The sequence below is a fragment of the Trachemys scripta genome, chromosome 4 (assembly GCF_013100865.1).
Source record: "Trachemys scripta elegans isolate TJP31775 chromosome 4, CAS_Tse_1.0, whole genome shotgun sequence".
NCBI lineage: Eukaryota > Metazoa > Chordata > Testudines > Emydidae > Trachemys > Trachemys scripta.
Genome location: NC_048301.1, coordinates 8,792,823 through 8,812,886, shown reverse-complemented (window position 1 = coordinate 8,812,886; position 20,064 = coordinate 8,792,823). Strand labels below are relative to the sequence as shown.

General features: G+C 45.4%; 1 protein-coding gene across 5 annotated transcripts in view; it reads left to right on the top strand.

The window, feature by feature from the left end:
- Positions 1–14,545, top strand: part of FERMT2 (fermitin family member 2) — a 95,012-nt gene extending 80,467 nt beyond the window's left edge. For 3 of the 5 annotated variants that reach the window (XM_034767861.1, XM_034767858.1, XM_034767856.1), the window contains 7 exons: positions 3,134–3,258; positions 5,937–6,043; positions 6,364–6,585; positions 9,163–9,183; positions 9,748–9,872; positions 10,262–10,403; positions 13,233–14,545. In XM_034767861.1, coding sequence (XP_034623752.1) covers positions 3,134–3,258; positions 5,937–6,043; positions 6,364–6,585; positions 9,163–9,183; positions 9,748–9,872; positions 10,262–10,403; positions 13,233–13,406 — 916 coding nt within the window. In that variant the 3' untranslated portion in view covers positions 13,407–14,545. The remainder of the gene's footprint in view (positions 1–3,133; positions 3,259–5,936; positions 6,044–6,363; positions 6,586–9,162; positions 9,184–9,747; positions 9,873–10,261; positions 10,404–13,232) is intronic. The other 2 variants (XM_034767860.1, XM_034767857.1) reach the window with 1 other exon arrangement.
- Positions 14,546–20,064: the final 5,519 nt, after the last annotated feature.

The following is a 20,064-nucleotide window of genomic DNA, read 5'->3' as shown; positions in this document are numbered from 1 at the left end:
ATAGCTCAGTGGTTTGAGCATTGGCCTGTTAAACCCAGGGTTGTGAGTTCAATCCTTGAGGGGGCCACTTGGGGATCTGGGGCAAAATCAGTACTTGGTCCTGCTAGTGAAGGCAGGGGGCTGGACTCAATGACCTTTCAAGGTCCCTTCCAGTTCTAGGAGATGGGATATCTCCATTAATTTAAAAAAAATTGAGACTGGAGTGTATGTGAGAACTTTTTTTAAAAAAATGGGGCCAGGCAGTATGTTATAAGAAACCTATTGAAATGACTCTGTGTATAAATTGGCCCTATCTTGGATGGGACATGTCCTTTGCATTCTTCGGGCATGTTTTACAGTGTAGAAGTTGCAATACTAATTCATGAAAGAAGCACTGTTGTCCCTGGGGCTTGAGAGACTTATCTCACACCTACCAGCCTGATGACTAAGCTTAGTAGCCCCCGTGCCCTGCCTTGCCACTTGCAGGTTAAAGGAATAAAATGAGGGTTGCAAAGGGAAACGTGGATCAAGGCACGCAGACAAACGATGAAAAACCTGCTCGCTCCTCTTCTCTGGCTAGAGGCTGAACATCTTAAAATGAAAACTGAGGGGGCGGTGGCAAACTTTTTGAAACTGAGCCGCCTTTCCCACAACCACACACAGGGCTATTGTGGTGTCTTAGAACTTGAGGATGGAGAATACTGGTGAAGGCAAAATCTGAATGAGACCAGACATCTGCTCATCCCGAAACCAAAACGTCATTTAAATGTTTGGGAACAAATCATCGAGACAGCTGGGCCTCCTGACTTCCTCCTAACCCTTCCCCCGCATTTCCAGGCTTCCTCCAGTACCAAGAACTTCTCACTCCCTACAGGCGTTAGACTTGACAGGAGGAGTCAGTTGTTTTCCTGCTGTTTCCTGGGCATTTCCTCTTTACATTTCACATGTTGGGAATTGAACAGTGCAGTCCATGGCTTATTGAGTGCCATAGTGATCTCTACCCTTAAAATGGAGGCTGCAGGAGAAGCAGAGAAGTAGCTGGTGACTTGTGGGAGGGTCACAAAGGGTCAAGTGCCCCCCCCCCAGCAGTCAAGTGGTCCCCCCCAGCAGCCAGCTCCGGGCTGGGAGGTGAAGGGGCGGGGCCAGAGCCTCTTCCAGCCATGCTCACCGGTGCAGTGCAGCATCCCGGATGACTGAGAGTGCCTGGCTACAGCAGTAGCAGGCTGCCCCCTGCCCAGGCTCCGCTTCTGAGGACAGTGGCTGAGTGAGCCGGAGGGGGGCCCCCCTCGGCACGTTCAGAGTCCGCTCCTGTCCCCAAAAGCTGCTGCTCCTCCCCAGCCAAGCTGCAGGCGCTCTCACAGCCAGCTGCTGCTGCGCCTAGAGCATACTGGCTGCCAGAGAGCCTGACTGGGGAGGGGCAGCAGCCCGCTCCCTGCCCAGGCTCCGCTTCTAGGAACAGACGCTGACTCTGAGCATGCTGGGAGCGGGCGGGGGGGGGGGGGCTCCGAATTGCTCAGCCACTATCCTGGAAGCCAAGGCTGGGTGATAGGCAGCCCGTTGCTGCCACATCCAGGCGTTCACCCGGGCAGCTGCTGCGCTGCACCAGGTAGCATCCAGGAGTGGCTCTGTCCCATTCTCTGCCCATCTCTGGCTGCCAGGAAGAGCAGCTGAACATGCTGGTGGGGGCGGGGGAGAGCCGGTGCAGCAGGAAGACAAGACACACACACACACACACACACACACACACAATGTGGGGAGAGCACAGGGGCCCCCAGGCTGGGAGTGGTGGGGGAGAGGAGATGTGAGGCGGTCATGTGTTCTCCCCTTCAGCTGGTGCCCCCCCCAGTATGGGGGCGGGGGTACTAGTCGTCGTAAGGAGGCAGAAAGTCGATGAGCGCTATGCTGGGTGGTGAAATGGGAAGCAGGTACGCTGTGGGAGGCCAAAATAGGTGCATCAGTGCTTTAAATATCGGAAGTTTTATGCTGGAATGAGCCTCCTAAACCTTTCTTGAAGTTCACCCATTAGCAACTAAAGTACTTGATTCACTGGAGTGAAAGGTAAAATCCGGTGCGGTGGGGATTAGAATTCTGTGGGTTTCACTCATGTGGATGGCTGCTTCCACATCTCCTTGTGGCTTGGTGGAACACTATCATGAAGGGCTTCTGTGGACCAGCTGCCATTTGCTGAGTGAAGTGGCCAGTTGTGGAGCTAGCATCCATGACTCCCACAGAGAGGGAACCGAAACCTTTCACTAGACCAACCCCTTTGTAAGGGGCAAGCAAGAGAGACCGCTGTAATAAACCATGTGAGATCAGGTGCCGAAAAGAGATTACATATGGTTGGCTGCTGCTATTTTGTTTAACAAGCATCATGATTTTTAATTAAATAGCAAAGCATTAACTTTCAAAGTAATAAATAACTTTCTTTTAATATTACAGAAGAAAAACCTTTTTTCCATGATTCATGGAAGCTTCTTTTTATAGGCATTGTTAGTGGGAGCTACCCTGACACTTGTCCCCTATGGAAGTACTTGGATTCAAAAGTCCAAGCTATTAACCTTATTTTATTTTTCTTGAACAAATCTTCTCTGTAAGAGGGTAATGAAAAACAAGCGTACATATAATTGTGCAACTCAGTTACTGATCCAGTGGGATCACTCATGCATCCGTTTGTTTACTGTACATCATTGTAAGGTGAGGGTTTTAAATCCTGCGGAAGCAAGATTTGGTTGGGGAGGTAAGCAAAGGGACAGTCTGTGTATTCTGAATATAAGAACCAGGGGCGGCTCTATGTATTTTGCCACCCCAAGCACGGCAGTCAGGCGGCCTTCGGTGGCATGCCTGCGGGAGGTCCGCCGGTCCCCCGTCTTCGGCGTACCCGCCGCCGAAGCCACGGGACTGGCGGACCTCCTGCAGGCATACCGCCGAAGGCAGCCTGACTGCTGCCCTCATGGCGACTGGCAGGCCGCCCCCAGCATGCGCTTGGTGCGCTGGTGCCAGGAGCCGCCCCTGATAAGAACTTCAATATGAGACATGTTCAAAGTACAGAAGATCAGCTTAAGAGCCCAGCTACCTGTGGTGTCCCTTAAACTAATCACTGTTACCCAAGTGAATTGCAGATCTAATGTAGTAATATCATCAACCTGTCTGGCAGGCCTAAGAAACTGACGCTAAAAGGTTACAAGCAATACTGGTGCACCTTCAAAGATACATCCATTTCCTGCTATAAAAGCAAAGATGAATCCAGTGGGACTCCAGCTCACCAAATGAACTTAAGAGGTAAGAGAGACGCATGCCGTTCTAGTAACGTTATCCAAACAAGTCTGTCATTGTCACCATTTAGTTCTACATTCATTTCTTTTGCATTACATTTCAGATGTCATTCTAGTGTTGAGTATTAAAGGAAAAGTGACTGAGGTTTCTAAGTATGATGTAAAAATACACTTCTAAATAAGCGATTGTGGTAATAGCATAAATAATGCTGTATGGATCAGAAGGCTTGTGGAAAACTTAGCCTCGGGTGACCAGACGTCCCGATATTTAGTTGTTTTTCCCGCGTCCCAACCGATGTACATTTGTCCCGATGTTTTGGCTCGGGGCTAGAGGAGTACATTGGTGAGCACTCACCTGGGGTCCGAGCAGTGCTATTTGGGGTGGCTCCTAGGAAACAGCAGGCAACAGGACCCTGCGGCCCCTAGGCACACGGGTGGCCGTGGGGATTTCTGCATGCTGCACCTACCACAAGCGCTGTCTCCATCGCGGCCAATGGGAGCTGCGGGCGCGGACAGGGCGCAGACCCCCCTGGGCTGACCCTGACCCTGGGGCACTGCGTGCTACTCATGTAAGTCCCACCCCCATAGCTTCCAGCCAATGGCGGCAGCTGGAGCCAGTGCTTGTGGCAGGCGCAGCACATGGAGTGGAGACCCCGCTGTCCGCCGCTGACCTTAGGAGCCAGAGGAACCTGCAGGTGCTTCCCAGTGGGTGGGAACCATCCCCCAGGTAAGCGGCGGGGCTGCACCTGGGGCACTGTGCCTGCAGTTGGGCTGCAAGCGGGAGCCAGGGCCATGTGCTTGTGGCAGAAGCTGGGGCCATGCGGCCCCAACCCGCGGCTTGCAGCAGGGCTGGAGTGGGGGCCGTGAGCCTCCGACCCGCAGCGGGGATGTAGCTGGAGGCAGGGCCCTGTGCCCCCGACCTGTGGCGGGGCTGCGGCGGAAGCCGGGGCCCTGCACACCCAACCCGCGCCAGGGCTGTGTCCCGATCCGGGGCCGTGCAACCCCAACCCGCAGCTTCCTCAAGCTTTGTATCCCCCTTCCCTCATGGCTCCAGTGTGAGGTGTGGGAGGTGAGCCTGTTGCTGCCCCCCCATGTGTCCCGATATTTTGTTCTTGTCATCTGGTCACCCTAACTTAACCTGTTTTCACACAGTAAAAATATTCAAAGTTCACTGAGATCTGCATTTATTTTAATTGATGGTTCGTGTGTCTGGCTTTTAGACTGAAGCAAAAATAAGTTAGAGCATATAGGAGCTATATATTTTGTAATCCTATTTTTTTTTTTGATGGATTTATTGAAATAAACAAGTTTAGACTTCAGCAAATGAGTTGTAAATAGCAATATTTTCCTCTTCAAATGCAACCTTTCTTCCTCTCCCCTGTTATGTAAGCACACAAGTCTTAGGGCACGTCTTCACTGGCAACGTTAAAGCACTGTGGCTCTTTAACATGGCTTGTGTAGTCACAGCACAGCGCTGACTTGGGCTCTCCCAGCGCTCTAAAAAAACCACCTCCACGAGGGGCGTAGCTACTACCAGCGCTGGTGCACTGTCTACACTGGCACATTACAGCGCTGAAACTTGCAGCGCTCCAGGGGGTGTTTTTTCACACCCCTGAGCGAGAAAGTTGCAGCACTGTGAAGTGCCAGTGTAGACAAGCCCTTACTCAAACACAGTCTGCAAGACGTGCACATTACGTTTAAAATTCCTAAGGCTGCTGGCCTTTCTTATATTCAGCAGTCAACTATACCAGCTCAGAGGGCTATGGAACAGCAGAAGCTACTGACAGCTTTAATTGTTTACCGTGAAGGCAACAACAGACAGGCTGCCAAATGACCTCAGACTATAGTTACGGAGATGTGTAGCCTGGAATACCTTTTTGGGAGCTTTTGACGTTGCTGCTTCTGACTGCATTTTAAAAGAATCTTGGAGACTGAGTTGAAATGAAGCCCACGTTAACTTGGATGTTTTCAAGAAACTGGAGTTCTCAAAATGCCTAACATCTAATATAAACGTTTTAAGACTTTTCAGCAACCAAATTTGAAGAAAACTAGCGCCTCACTGCTGAAGATATAAGCAGCACACCCAACCCACATAATTTTCACAGAGTGATAGTTTTGGATTAGTGACACCCAACCTGACCCCTGGTTTTGCTGTTATAAGAGAATTATTAGACTAGGTAATTCCATTCAAAATTTTAGTCCATTTGAGAGGAAATGAAGGGTCAAGCAAATTGTGTAATGCCAAATTTAATTGAACTTGTATCGTGTTTTTGTTGTTCTCCCTCAAAATAGATCTTGCTTTTCATTTTTCCTTCCATCGTCTTGGAAACGATTCACCACAGAAGCTGAAATGTTATAGCCTAGATTGTAATTTAAACCGTTGCTAAATCCCGCAGTGTGCTCTTACGTTATCTGCAGTACCACACCCTTTGCAACCAGGCAGACTGCTCTGGCTTTAGTTGCAAGACATCAGCTTACTCCTAACACTATGTTTTTGTACTTTTTTTCCTCTGATTTCCCTTAATTTTTTTACCGGCTTTAAAAACAAAGCATGGTGTACATTCTTCAGCCAGGTTATAACACATCATATCCCTGGGACACTGCTTTAATACTATTAGACTGGAGTGGTTATTTTTTTAGAGCACGTGTCTCCATACACACTAATCACTAGCTCTTTTGTTACAGGGTGCGAGGTTACTCCTGATGTAAACATCTCTGGTCAGAAGTTTAATATCAAACTTCTGATTCCAGTTGCAGATGGTATGAATGAAATCTGGCTTCGCTGTGATAATGTAAGTCTGTGATTGGCATTGTGTTTTCTCGTTGCCCCGAACATACTCCTCTACCACAGCTTGCGTTTTGATAGGCGGCTCATATTCTTTTGAGAGACACACAGCATTGTGCGTATATAGATGTAATGTACAAGACTGGCCCTTACTCCTTTTCCTTATGTACCATTGTTATATCCTACACTTTGGTCGGGGTTTTGGCTCATTGTAAGTCTCTTAGTATGTTTCAGTTCGATTCTTGTACTGAAAAATTCGACAGAGCTTTGAACAGAAAAAAGAAAGATTTGCCTTCCTTTTGAGTGCCCCTTTCCCTTTAATTGCAGGAGAAGCAGTACGCACACTGGATGGCAGCCTGCAGGCTAGCTTCCAAGGGCAAGACCATGGCGGACAGCTCGTACAACTTAGAAGTTCAGAATATTCTGTCATTTCTGAAGATGCAGCATTTGAACCCAGATCCACAGTTAATCCCAGAACAAGTCACAACTGACATTAATCCAGAATGTCTGGTTTCACCTCGCTACCTGAAAAAGTACAAGAACAAACAGGTACCGGGGTTTTAGTCATTTTCCAGAAATCTTGCGTTTAACCCAAAGAGTGAAATCCTGGCCCCACTGAAGTCAATGGGAGTTTCATCATGTCAGTAGATGACTTCAGTGGGGTTAAGATTTCATCCTAGGTACATCAGATGTTGATGCATTTTAACAGAATTTGACAATCCTACTACTTTAAATTGTGTGTAAATCTAAGTTGTGGTTTTGATCCAATATCAAGTGATTGGAGCATGAGGTCCCAGTGATCTTAACTGTTTGTTTTTATTCAGAGTATGTATGTCAAATTTGCAATGAGATAGCAGACGTTGACAGTCTCCCAGAGTCTGAACAATGGGAGTCAGTTATTTTATGCACATTTTTGAAACGTCTTTTTTGTGTACCAGATTATAGAACATCTGCACATCAGTCCATTGGTCAATTCTGCATACCTCTTAATATTAGTGTAACGGTATGTTTGTGGCAGAGTAAATCAATAGCAGGAATTGATCTTAGTTCAGTTTACTTGCACAAAGCTCACGAAGAAATTCTTGGGATTAATTTAGGTTCCCATTGTTTACAAAGTGTTCCATGCAGGCTTTGCTTTAATGTAGTCTGTATTTTTTATTCGCACTGTTCCAACATTTGTAAATTAGATGAAATACCAGCCATTGAAAATATATATTTTTAAAGAACTGTGACTTAGTTTTTGAGTCGTAATCTATATCTAGTCAGTGCATGGTAGAATCCGATTATTTCTACCACAAAACAAACACATTCATGGGTTGCACAAAGTCACACAGTATTTGGCTAAAGTTGCAAAAATAACTAAAGCAGTAAACTCAAGTACACTGATTGTTAATCTGTAGTTAAATTACTGTGTCTGAATCCGATCTCTGGAAATCCGAAGGAGGGTTGCCAGGCAGAGAAGCGGGAAAATGTAGCTATTTATTGGCACAGTATGATTTCCTGGCAGTGGAATTTCATTTTCTATAACCCTTATTATTCTCTGAATAAGCCTTTCTATCCATGGGGACAGGGAAGGATTGCATATATAACAAATTATAACATATAAGGCACTGCAGACTTGAGCTTCGTAAAATAGACACCGGGGAAAATATTAACTTGTATTATTTGCCCAGTGTGTTTATATCTTGGTTAAGAAGCAATAGGTGCAACACCGGAGATGGGAGATAGCAGTTAAAGACTTGTAAAAAGCCAGGCCAACAATTCTGAAGCCACAAATCCCTTTAGAAGATTAGTTAAGTATAAATAGATCCCTTTATTTAGAAAGGCAGCAAGAATGTTCCGCAGTTTTGCTCCCTTTGCATTTTATTAGTTTCCTTCTTCTTGGTGTCCTGGAGGTTGTGTAAGTTGCATTGAGACGGTTTATCCCACAGCATCATGTGATGGGGGAGTAATGGACAAAATGCTGCCCTCAGGGAATTCGTGGAATGTAGACTGCCAGCTAAAAAGGAACACCAAGCTACTGCAATATATTCAGTTGAGGGTAATTTTGAGGGGAAAACCACTCACCAAGTGCAAATTTATCTGAAATGTACATTTACAATAGCCATTGATCCGTTGAAGATAAATGTCAAGTTTTCACTAACCCATACAGTCTCATTATTGGACTAATGATCTCAATAGGTCAATATAAATGTGAATGTCATTGATCGTGTTAAATATTGTATCAGCTGGATGAGTTGGTCTGCTTAGGGCTGTGGTGATATGGACACTTGCTTTACAACCAGCCCTCTAACTGGTTCATGGTTTTACTGTAAACTGACATTTGCAATATTACAGGTTTGCAAATGGATTCAGGAAGTGCTAAGCCAGAAACACAATAGGTTCATAGTGTTTAAATATTAATATGTGAATTCTGATTTGATTTTGTGGCATTTACTCTGCTCAGAGCAATGAATTTCTGTGGTTTTACATCTGGGAAACATTCAGTCCAATATAAACAGAAGACTGCGTTGATGGTTGCAGTCCTTAGTGTAGTTGTATCTTCAGGAAAGAGGATGCATAAAGCAGATGGCAATTTTAATTTTTGCTTTCCTTGTGTAATTTTAGAATCTTTGTAGTCAGTGAACTGTGTTGAGCACTTTTTAAAAATGTATTCTCTGAGATGGGTACTATGGGGATATTTTCTTCATATCTAAAGTGACAGAAGCTAGTGGGTTTTTAAATGGTAAATGGCTTTGCACACTCTGAAGAGGAGTGAACTTGAGTCTCATTCAACCAAAGACCTTGAAAGAACGCTGAGGATGGGAATTTTCACTCTATTTTTGACTTTGGCCACCGATGGAATTCTGAAATGCCTATAAAACATACATAAATCATTCTAGATGAATGAGACATTACTGATTTTTGATGGCTGTAGAATGAGTGATGGTTCTGTTTCCTTGTTCCCTTTTTCATGCTTGCATTCACTTTTTGCTGTTTTCCTTCCTAAGAAAATTTGCATGTTTTTTGCTTGAACTTCAGTTTGCAGATAATTTGCACTTTTTTCTTTGCTTTGTTGCCATATTTCTGATTGCTTTTTTTTTTTCTTTCTGCTTCCTTTTCCTTTATTCGCATTGTCATCTACAGCCAGGCTATATAAGAGACTTGGTAAGTGCTAGTAAAAATAAATCAATTAAAATTCAGATAAATTTAATTGAAAAAATAGTTTAAAATCCTTTCACATGGAGAGTAGCCCTAAAACAAAACACCTAGAGGAACATAATTCTTTTAGTTTTAATGATCCCCAGTGATTTTATCCTGTCAATCTGCTAATAAGAATCCTTTATACTAGAAATGTACATTTCAGGAGTTGATTCTCATTGTGCATCTTAAAACTGAATATGTTCCCAAGACATTTGCATCTATAATCATACCTGGTATATAAAAATAATACACACAAATATTTAGTGGTGCTTAGGTAAAAGCAGCTATTTTCTGTGACATACTCCATTTCATGTCCGATGACGTATGACGCAGTTTAGAAACTGCAGAACATCTGTTTGACAGTGTAATTGACTTACTAAAATTCCCAACAGGGAGGCTGACATTTTATGCATGGTTTTAGGTGTGTAGGTTTTTTGGTTTGGTTATGGTTTTGGGTGGAGGCGTGGTTTTCACAATATTTCAAACGTACAACAGTTGCCTGAAGACTGTGTGTCTAATCCCATTCAGATCACAGCCAGGATATTGGAGGCCCATCAGAATGTAGCTCAGATGAGTCTAATTGAAGCCAAGATGCGATTTATTCAAGCTTGGCAGTCTCTACCGGAATTTGGCATCACACACTTTATTGCAAGGTCAGTGGTTCTGCTTAAGTAATAAGGTAAAATTTCATGTACAAATGTGTAGATTATTCTCTTATATTTGAAGCTACCATGAGATATTCCTAGCTGGGAACGGTGTAGTTTAGACAGAAACAACTTCTTGTAAAATGCTTCAGTATGCATACTTCACACGCAATATTATTTGCATATAATAGTTAGAATTCGATTTAAATGTCTGGGGAGGGATTTTAATCTATTGCTGCATTTATTGATTCTCTGTCGCTCTGAAGTAATAAATTGTGTCAGCGTTGGAAAGAAAAATTTAAATTACATTGGTTCAGCTTGTTTTATGAGTCAGTTCAATCCTTGAACGCACAACATTTCTACATAAGGTTTCCCTTTTCTAAATCTAAATGTCGTAGATTCCAAGGGGGCAAGAAAGAAGAGCTGATTGGAATTGCCTACAACAGACTGATCAGAATGGATGCAAGCACAGGAGATGCAATTAAAACGTGGCGATTCAGCAACATGAAACAGTGGAACGTAAACTGGGAAATAAAAATGGTAAGCAAGGCCACATTTACGGAGCTGGTCCACTGTTATTTGCCCAAATGTCCATTGTAAGACGTCTTTTTGATAAGGACTACACATGACTTAGATTTAGCCTGAGGGTTCCTCCTGATTTTGTTACATGGGAGGACACTGCTTGGTTTCATAAACTATTTCTCTTTCTCTCCTTTGAGTCCAAAATTTCTTTTTAAACTATTTACAGTTTGTGTAGGGTTTTTGAGTACAGTTCAGTCTTGTGTGAGCGAATTCATTTACAGCATCCCCAAGAATTTCTTATACACTATAAGGAATCCACTTAAGATTTTATTACTTTCTTGGAAATAAGGACTGTATCACACCTCCCCTCCTAGGTGGGCCTGGTGATTGTCTAGATTGGGTGGCTATGTGTCTCGGTGATCCAGTAAAGTTTCCTGATTTTATTTTTTTATGAAGCTATTTCTAGGAAGACATTTGGCTCTAATGTATAATCAATGTTTAGCATTTGGGGACCTATCCTACTTCAGTTAAAGTCAGCAAAAAGGCTCCTTCTGACTCCAACAGGAGAATCTTTAAAAAACAGTGTCTAAAAACTATTCGGTGACCTTTTTTCACTAAACCCCAATTAGACCCTTTATTACTCAGCAGATGTTTCTAGTCTGTGTGCCAATACGCAGCCAGATACCGAAGCATAATCAAATTTCTGGGCTAAGAGGGTAATACGGGACTGCTCACTGTGTACAGCTAAATTACCTAGATTTTGTTTTTTTGTTTTTAGTTTTCACTTTTTTATTTGCAGCCCAACTTAGTGTTCGGTGGAACTACCGGGCCGTCCGTATCAGATGCTGTTGTATAAACATTGAGCTGGTCCTCTAACCAGCTTTTACTCGCACATGCACAAACTCCCACCAGCACTTTGCAGGTGCAACGCCTGGTTAAAACTTCCCGCTGTTGTGGTGGATTCTTTAAAGGGCACATGCCTGTGAATACCAAGCACAATTAGAGGCGGAGGGCTGAAAATATGTCCCAGTAGCTTTTAATTTTGGGGCGGTTTGGATTTTTTTAACCAGTTCCTTAAGCCACAGTACAGTAACTCCTCACTTAATGTCCTCCCACTTAACCTTGTTTTGAAGTGACGTCACTGCTCCATTAGGGCACATGGTGGTTTAAAGTTGTGCAATGCTCCCTTATAACGTCGTTTGGCTGACTTTACAAGGGAGCATTGCACAAGTTCTTCTTCTCTGCCTCCTCCCCCTCCCTTCCTCTTCTCCCTCCCTCCCAGCTTTGTTTGGCGGCGTTTAGGACTTCCTGGGAGGGAGCGAGAAGGGAAGCTGCCCCCTCCCCCCCCCCGGAACACAGGGGCTTTAGGGGCTTCAGGGCCCTGGGCTAAGGGGGGCCCTGGCCTGCAGCTCTAAAGCCCCTTTTGGAATGCGGCCCTGCGAGCACGGGCAGGAGGAGCAGGGGCAGTCGCGCAGCCAGCGGCACTTTGAAGAGGAAAGCACCGCTTCTCTCCGGCCGTTGGCTGTGCGCCTGCCCCTGCTCCTCCTGAGTCCTCCGGCCTGTGCTCGCAGGGCTGCATTCCAAAAGGGGCTTTAGAGCTGCAGGCTAGGGCCCCGGGGCCCCCTTAGCCCAGGGCCCTGCAGCCCCTACATTCTGGGTGGCCCTGCCTGCCTGGGGAGGAGGGCAGCTCCCAGAATCGCGGCCATGGGGGCGGTGCCGCGCTGCGCAGAGCCACCTGCACACCCCCTGCCCCAAACAGGAGCTGCCCCAGGTAAGTGCTCTGCACCTCCTGCCTGCCCCAGCCCTGAGCCTCCTCCCGCACCCCCACCCTGAGCTTCCTCCTGCGCCCTAACTCCCTCCCAGACCCTGCACCCCCAGCCCTGAGCCCCAGGGGTAAGCCAGGGGCATCTCCCCACCACAGTACAGTACTGTACAGTGTATAATGCCTTTTGTCTGCCCCCCCCAAAAATTTCCTTGGTACCTAACCCCCCACATTTACATTAAATCTTATGGGAAAATTGGATTCGTTTAACATCGTTTCACTTAAAGTTCCAGAGGGGTAGCCGTGTTAGTCTGAATCTGTAAAAAGCAACAGAGGGTCCTGTGGCACCTTTAAGACTAACAGAAGTATTGGGAGCATAAGCTTTCGTGGGTAAGAATCTCACTTCTTCAGATGCAAGAAGTGAGGTTCTTACCCACGAAAGTTTATGCTCCCAATACTTCTGTTAGTCTTAAAGGTGCCACAGGACCCTCTGTTGCTTTTCACTTAAAGTTGCATTTTTCAGGAACATAACTACAACGTTAAGTGAGAAGTTACTGTATCTCCGGTGGTTCAGACCAGATGCTCTGCAAGGAACTTGTTGGCTTCACTTATCCCAGAGTCTGACTGGTGTGGGCTAGCAACCCTACTGGCCTCAAGAGTTAATAAACAGTGCGTCACTGGAAGGAGATTTTTCTGAAGACTTCAAATGAGAGACTTTGTTAATAAAACCACAATAGGCTTCTTGGGGGAAACTAGTAATTTGGGGGGCAAATCCTTCCCCCTAATAGTTCTCCATCCAATCATTTTTTCTCTTCAGAAAATAGACACAGAATGTCAAGCATGAAACTTTAAACAGTTGTTTGCTACAAGGGAGACTTATTCCCTCCGGGCAAAGGAGTTTTAAAATGTTTGTACAAGAAAAATATTTGCTTCATCTTAAGCTACATAACTGTTTGCTTAGACAATACAAAATACATCTGGGCTAATGGAGAAGCATAGAAATGTGGAGAGGGGGAACTCCTGAAGTTGGTCTAATTTAACACGACCATCTTGTTGATCCTAATCCAGTGTGTTTTGCGCTGTAGGTTACCGTAGAGTTTGCAGATGATGTACGGGTGTCCTTCATTTGCACTGAGGTGGATTGCAAAGTGGTTCATGAATTCATTGGTGGCTACATCTTCTTGTCAACGCGAGCAAAGGACCAGAATGAAAGTTTAGACGAAGAGATGTTCTACAAACTTACCAGCGGTTGGGTGTGAGTTTGATGTACTGTATACTGAGAGAAACCCCGTGGCCATATTAATATTTAACTTTAAAAGCTGTTATTTGAAATATGCTGCTTAATAAAGTAAGCTTGAAATGTATCTTTTTTTTTTTTTAATCATGGACATTTTGCATTACCAGCCAGTTAATGTATGTGCACTAACGAGCACTTCCATTAATCTGCTATGAAGAGACAGTTTAGAGGCTACATAATGTAGCAAATTCTGCCTCTGGTCTTTAGACACAATGGGCAGATCACGAACAGATTTGACTGAGAGCTAAATGATAAAGAGAACTCTAAGCCATCTATTATAAAGCTATCCAGGGCTTAAACTATATGAAGTCTATTTATCATGTTTAATGCATGTTTTTTCTTTAGTGTTTTTTTTTAATACTGTAAATTTGACCTCCTGTTTTTGAAGTCCTCCGCCCTTTGAGTAGAATGTTGATCTCTGTTTTCACACTACATGAATCAGGACAGTTGCCTGACATTCTTTTGAAGATAGTTGTGTGGGGCCTTGAAGAACAGTCCTCTGTTAGTCTGTTATAGTTTGGTTTATGTGTTAACTTTTTCCTTTGGATAATCGTTTATATTGTCTCTTTTCTTTTTACTTTTACACTGTATTGTATTACAACACTCTTAGTACTCACCAGCATACTCACTGTCTGCCTATGATATGCAAATTTTTTCATTACAATATGAAGTAAAGGTCTATGAAGTATAGGTTTTGTGTAACTTATGTAAAAACACAAATTTTATAAAATTGTACAGTTTTTTTAACTAGTCTCACAAGCCAGCTAGAATTTTGCATAGATCTAGTGTGTCAGCATTAACTATATAGTGCTTTTAAAAGATATGGATAGCAATTTAGAAAAAAAAAATTGCCGTACAATACATTTTTATCTAAGTTAAGTATGACTTTATTATAGTTGTGCCACATTGTCCTTAATAACTCTAATGCCTGGAGTCTGGGTGTCCCCATACGTTGCACCGGTGCAGAATTAACACTATTAAGGGAGCTCAGGCCCCGCCCAATGCCAAGGAATAACCAGTATTGTGTTCCGATAGTCTGTGGGTTAAAGACTATGTACAAATGCATTTTATTTTAAATAAAAGTCAAACCTTTTATTTAATGTTCAGTTCCACTTCTGGTTCTTGTGCCTTGTGTAGAGTAATCTTAATTTCATACCCGATGAAATAGATTTACCGGAATGTTCTATAGGATTTCACAGGTTGTCCCTGTTGCTAATAACTTGTCCAGTTGCATAAGAAATCACGCCTTTTGCTGTGATCCCATCCTAGCTCACAAGCCAGGTGTTGTCTGGGTGGGTCAGTACTTGGATGGATCACCTTCAGGGCAAGCCCAGGTGCTCTAGAAACTAGTACTGGTGATTAGGTAGGTAGCTCTTTTCTCCTCCATGCCAGTACTGAACAGATATTGCCGCGTGGTACTGCGGGGGGACTTTTTGCTGCTAGACAGTGGTGGTGTCTTTCAGACGAAATGTGAAATGGGTGTCTTGGCTATGGTCACTAAGGACTTGTCTCCACTTCAAAGTTAACTCAAGTATTGTCCCTAACTCCAGTCCCATCCCCCCACACACACCCTTAACTCAAGGTGCAGTGGTGCTTGAGTTGGCTGGCCTGTCATGGGGTGTAGCCTGAAGCCCGAGTCAGCAGCTGGTGAGCTGTGCTAATACAACCTCTCTGCAATGTGGATGCAGGCTAGCTCCACTCAAATGCCACTGGTACTGCAGTGCCTTCCTGCAGTTTCCCATGCGACAAGCACAGACAAGTTCTCCTACAACTTACCGGCCAACAATTCAGAGGGATTCTGCTTCCTGCAGCACGAAGAACCGTGGATATGCCCCCAGAAGTCTTAGCACCACAGATGAATGAGTACAGCACCAGTGTGGATGCAGCGGCTCTAGTGTTCCTTCCCACTGTAGCCACTCTCTCAAGCTAGGCTAACTTGAGAGGAGTGACTCCAGGCTAGGTAACTCGAGTTAACTCTGCAGAGAGGACATTCCCTCAGTATCCTGCACCATTAGCCAGATGGTTGGGTGTGTTAACCCCCACTGTCCCGCCTCCCTAAATGCCCCCTGCATTTCCGGTGGGCTACAGTGTTCTTTTCTGATCATACGCTGATATGTAGCATTGCCATATGCGGTGAAGGAACTGCTGCATTTCGCAGTCATTGATCCTTGTAAACCACTTACCCGCCTCCTGTGTGTGTTGTGAGTGTTAATTATTGTTTGTGACGTGCTTGGCGGTCTCAATAAGGAGTGCTTATTCGTTCCTGGCTGCTGGCATGTTTGCAGCCACCAGATGCTCACAACACTGTTCACAGAAGCCCACAGCTCCCCACTGCAGCAAATATCAAACCGTCTGCACTAAACTCCCAGCTCTGGTGGCTGCTGCTGGACTCTCCTCCCAGGCCCAGGTGTGGCAGTCTCCTGGCAAAGGGTAAAGAGGCTGGGCTGGAAATCTTGTGCAGTAGTGACCTCTCCATGAGCACAGGCAACAGGAGAGGAGGAGCTCTGCCTGGATGACAGTGCTCTGTCAAAGTCCAGATGTCAAAAAAAATCATGGCTGAGGGCGGGGGAGATTGGGAGAGAGATGAAGAATCTGGGGGTGATAGCGGATCACAAATTGAATGAGTGAACAATGTGATGCAGCTGCAAAAAAGGCTAATACCATTCTGGGGTGTTTAACAGGAGTGTCCTATGTAAGGCCCAGGAGATGGCTCTTCTGCTCTACTCAGCGCTGGTGAGGCTCAGCTGGAGGAGTGTGTCCAGATCTGGAAAGATGTGGACAAATTAGAGAGTCCAAAGAAGAGCAACAAAAATGGCAAAAGGTTTAGAAAACCTGACCTATGAGAAAAGGTTGGGAAAACTGTCATGTTTCTTCTTGAGAAAAGAAGCCTGAGGGGGGACCTGATAATCTTATTCATAGATTCATAGATTCATAGATTATAGGACTGGAAGGGACCTCGAGAGGTCATCGAGTCCAGTCCCCTGCCCGCATGGCAGGACCAAATACTGTCTAGACCATCCCTGATAGACATTTATCTAACCTACTCTTAAATATCTCCAGAGATGGAGATTCCACAACCTCCCTAGGCAATTTATTCCAGTGTTTAACCACCCTGACAGTTAGGAACTTTTTCCTAATGTCCAACCTAAACCGCCCTTGCTGCAGTTTAAACCCATTGTTTCTGGTTCTATCCTTAGAGGCTAAGGTGAACAAGTTCTCTCCCTCCTCCTTATGACACCCTTTTAGATACCTGAAAACTGCTATCATGTCCCCTCTCAGTCTTCTCTTTTCCAAACTAAACAAACCCAGTTCTTTCAGCCTTCCTTCATAGGTCATGTTCTCAAGACCTTTAATCATTCTTGTTGCTCTTCTTTGGACCCTTTCCAATTTCTCCACATCTTTTTTAAAATGCGGCGCCCAGAACTGGACACAATACTCCAGCTGAGGCCTGACCAGAGCAGAGTAGAGCGGAAGAATGACTTCTCGTGTCTTGCTCACAACACACCTGTTAATGCATCCCAGAATCATGTTTGCTTTTTTTGCAACAGCATCACACTGTTGACTCATATTTAGCTTGTGGTCCACTATAACCCCTAGATCCCTTTCTGCCGTACTCCTTCCTAGACAGTCTTTTCCCATTCTGTATGTGTGAAATTGATTTTTCCTTCCTAAGTGGAGCACTTTGCATTTGTCTTTGTTAAACTTCATCCTGTTTAACTCAGCCCATTTCTCCAATTTGTCCAGATCATTTTGAATTATGACCCTGTCCTCCAAAGTAGTTGCAATCCCTCCCAGTTTGGTATCATCCGCAAACTTAATAAGCGTACTTTCTATGCCAATATCTAAGTCGTTGATGAAGATATTGAACAGAGCCGGTCCCAAAACAGACCCCTGCGGAACCCCACTCGTTACGCCTTTCCAGCAGGATTGGGAACCATTAATAACAACTCTCTGAGTACGGTTATCCAGCCAGTTATGCACCCACCTTATAGTAGCCCCATCTAATTTGTATTTGCCTAGTTTATCGATAAGAATATCATGCGAGACCGTATCAAATGCCTTACTAAAGTCTAGGTATACCACATCCACCGCTTCACCCTTATCCACAAGGCTCGTTATCCTATCAAAGAAAGCTATCAGATTGGTTTGACATGATTTGTTCTTCACAAATCCATGCTGGCTGTTCCCTATCACCTTACCACCTTCCAAGTGTTTGCAGATGATTTCCTTAATTACTTGCTCCATTATCTTCCCTGGCACAGAAGTTAAACTAACTGGTCTGTAGTTACCTGGGTTGTTTTTATTTCCCTTTTTATAGATGGGCACTATATTTGCCCTTTTCCAGTCTTCTGGAATCTCTCCCGTCTCCCACGATTTTCCAAAGATAATAGCTAGAGGCTCAGATACCTCCTCTAGTCGAGGACTGTTCTAAAGAGAAGGGTGATCAGTTATTCTCCATGTCCACTGGTGGTAGGACAAGAAGTCCCGGCCTTAATCTGCAGCAAGGGAGATCTCGGTTAGATATTAGGAAAAACTTTCCAACTGTCAGGGTAGTTACGCACTAAAATAGGCTTCTAGGGGAGTTTGTGGAGTTGCCATCACAGGAAGCTTTTAAAAACAAGTTAGACTAACACCTTTCAGGGATGGTCTAGGTTTACTTGGTCCTGCTTCAGCATGGGTGGGGGGTGGGGGGGTGGGATTTGATAACCTCTCAAGGTCCAATCTAGTCCTACATTCCTATGATCCTATGAAGACTGGAGGGCTAGAGAAAGTCAAGGATACAGAGCAGGGTGGAGGAACAGCTGAGGCAGGAGGCAATAAGGCTAAAGAATAAAAGGCACAGTTCAGGAAGGGGAAGGGGCAAAGGAAAGAATTTAATACAAAGGCGAATTAAAACAATGGTCAAGGAGTGAAGAAAATAAAGTGAGAATGAAAGAGGAGAACAAGTAAAAGCAAGACCCAGCTACCCTGTGGTGACTGCAAGTGAAATGAGCTTAAACACCTCATCGCTCATGTGCAGATATGTAAATACCTGTAACAACGGTGTGCAGCCCCCTGGCTCCTGGCAAGCTGCTAGCACGGTCCTTGGTAGTGCAAAGATTGTCACACTGGCTTAGACCTCCAGGCACCAAGATCTGGAGAAATTCTGGCTCCTGCTCTCTGTGGAAAAGGGATGGAGAGATTCCCTACCTGTGCACACAACACCCTGCCTGCCGCCCACAGGCACACACAAGCACCTTCTACTGGTAAAGAGCCTGCTACCGGGTTCTCCCTTCAGCCTTATTCCAGAGACCCTCAGCCTGAGGCAGGGCAAACAGCTGCCCCCATGTCTTAGCATCTTAGCTTGGCAACCATATTTGCGGGCTGCTGGGAGCACAACCTCTCCCTTGGGCCACCCAAGCTCCTTCGTGCTGCTTCCTCTTCCCCCACTGTGGTGAGCAAGCCAGAGGCTAAGGGCTGGTCCACACTAACCCTCCAGTTCAAACTAAGATACGCAACTTCAGCTACGTGAATAACGTAGCTGAAGTCGAAGTATCTTAGTTCGAACTACAAGGTACTTACTGCGGGTCCACACGCGGCAGGCAGGCTCCCCCGTCGACTCCGCGTACTCCTCTCGCGGAGCAGGAGTACCGGTGTCGACAGCGAGCCCTTCCGGGATCGATTTATCGTGTCTAGACAAGACACGATAAATCGATCCCAGAAGATCGATTGCTGACTGCCGAACCTGGAGGTAAGTATAGACGTACCCTAAGAGATGCCCCTCTCCGGAGGTGCCAAAAGGGAGCTCTGCTGCAGTTGTTCTCTGCCAGAAGAAGGGGCTTTTGAGTCAGGATGGAGGTTCCATATCCACACCACCACCCAGCACAGACTTTGCCAGGGATGCCTCTGCAAATTCAGGCCAGTCCTCTGACTTTAGAGCGCTTCAGACAGAGTGCTCCTCAGGGGTAAGTAAAGCAATTCCCCACCCCAGGCCAGCCTCTCTCTCTAAAAGGAAAAGCTCCAGGGTCTTCTCCCGTAGTTTGATCACCTGAGTGACTCGCCAGGAACGTGGCCTGCTAGTCAATCCTCCTCCTGCCCAAGAGGAGGATCAGGGCAGTTACAAGATCTCCATCTTGCATTGCCTCCCCAGTGACGGATCAGAGGATGAGCATCATGGAAGCACAAGACCTATGAGCTAAGCCCCAAGCGGTGCTAAGCTTTTTGATTTTTTTTCCACCAGCACCACCCGTCGTGCATCGAATCTATGTGTGTTCAAACCCCTTCAAAAGGGGGTGGCAATACCACGAGCAATTAGCGGCATGCGTGATCCGATAGATCTTGCTCTGGTAGATGCTGGATTAAATACCATGTGCAGTAAGGCCAGGTAGAGGAGGGCACTTAAGAGCGTGAATGTGGCATGTTAGTCCTAACCCTGATCCCGCTCTCTGCCTTTTTAGACCGTGAGCTCCCTGGGGCAGGGACTGTTGCTGCGTCCGTACGGCACCTGGATCTGGGCTGCTACTGCGTGTGAAATAGTAACTAATCTGGAGAGGGGGAAAGTAGAAGTCATTGCGTAAGGAGGCCTGTTCCTGTCCATACGCTTGTCGGCCTTTGCTTTCCCTGAGTGTGAGGGGCGCTCT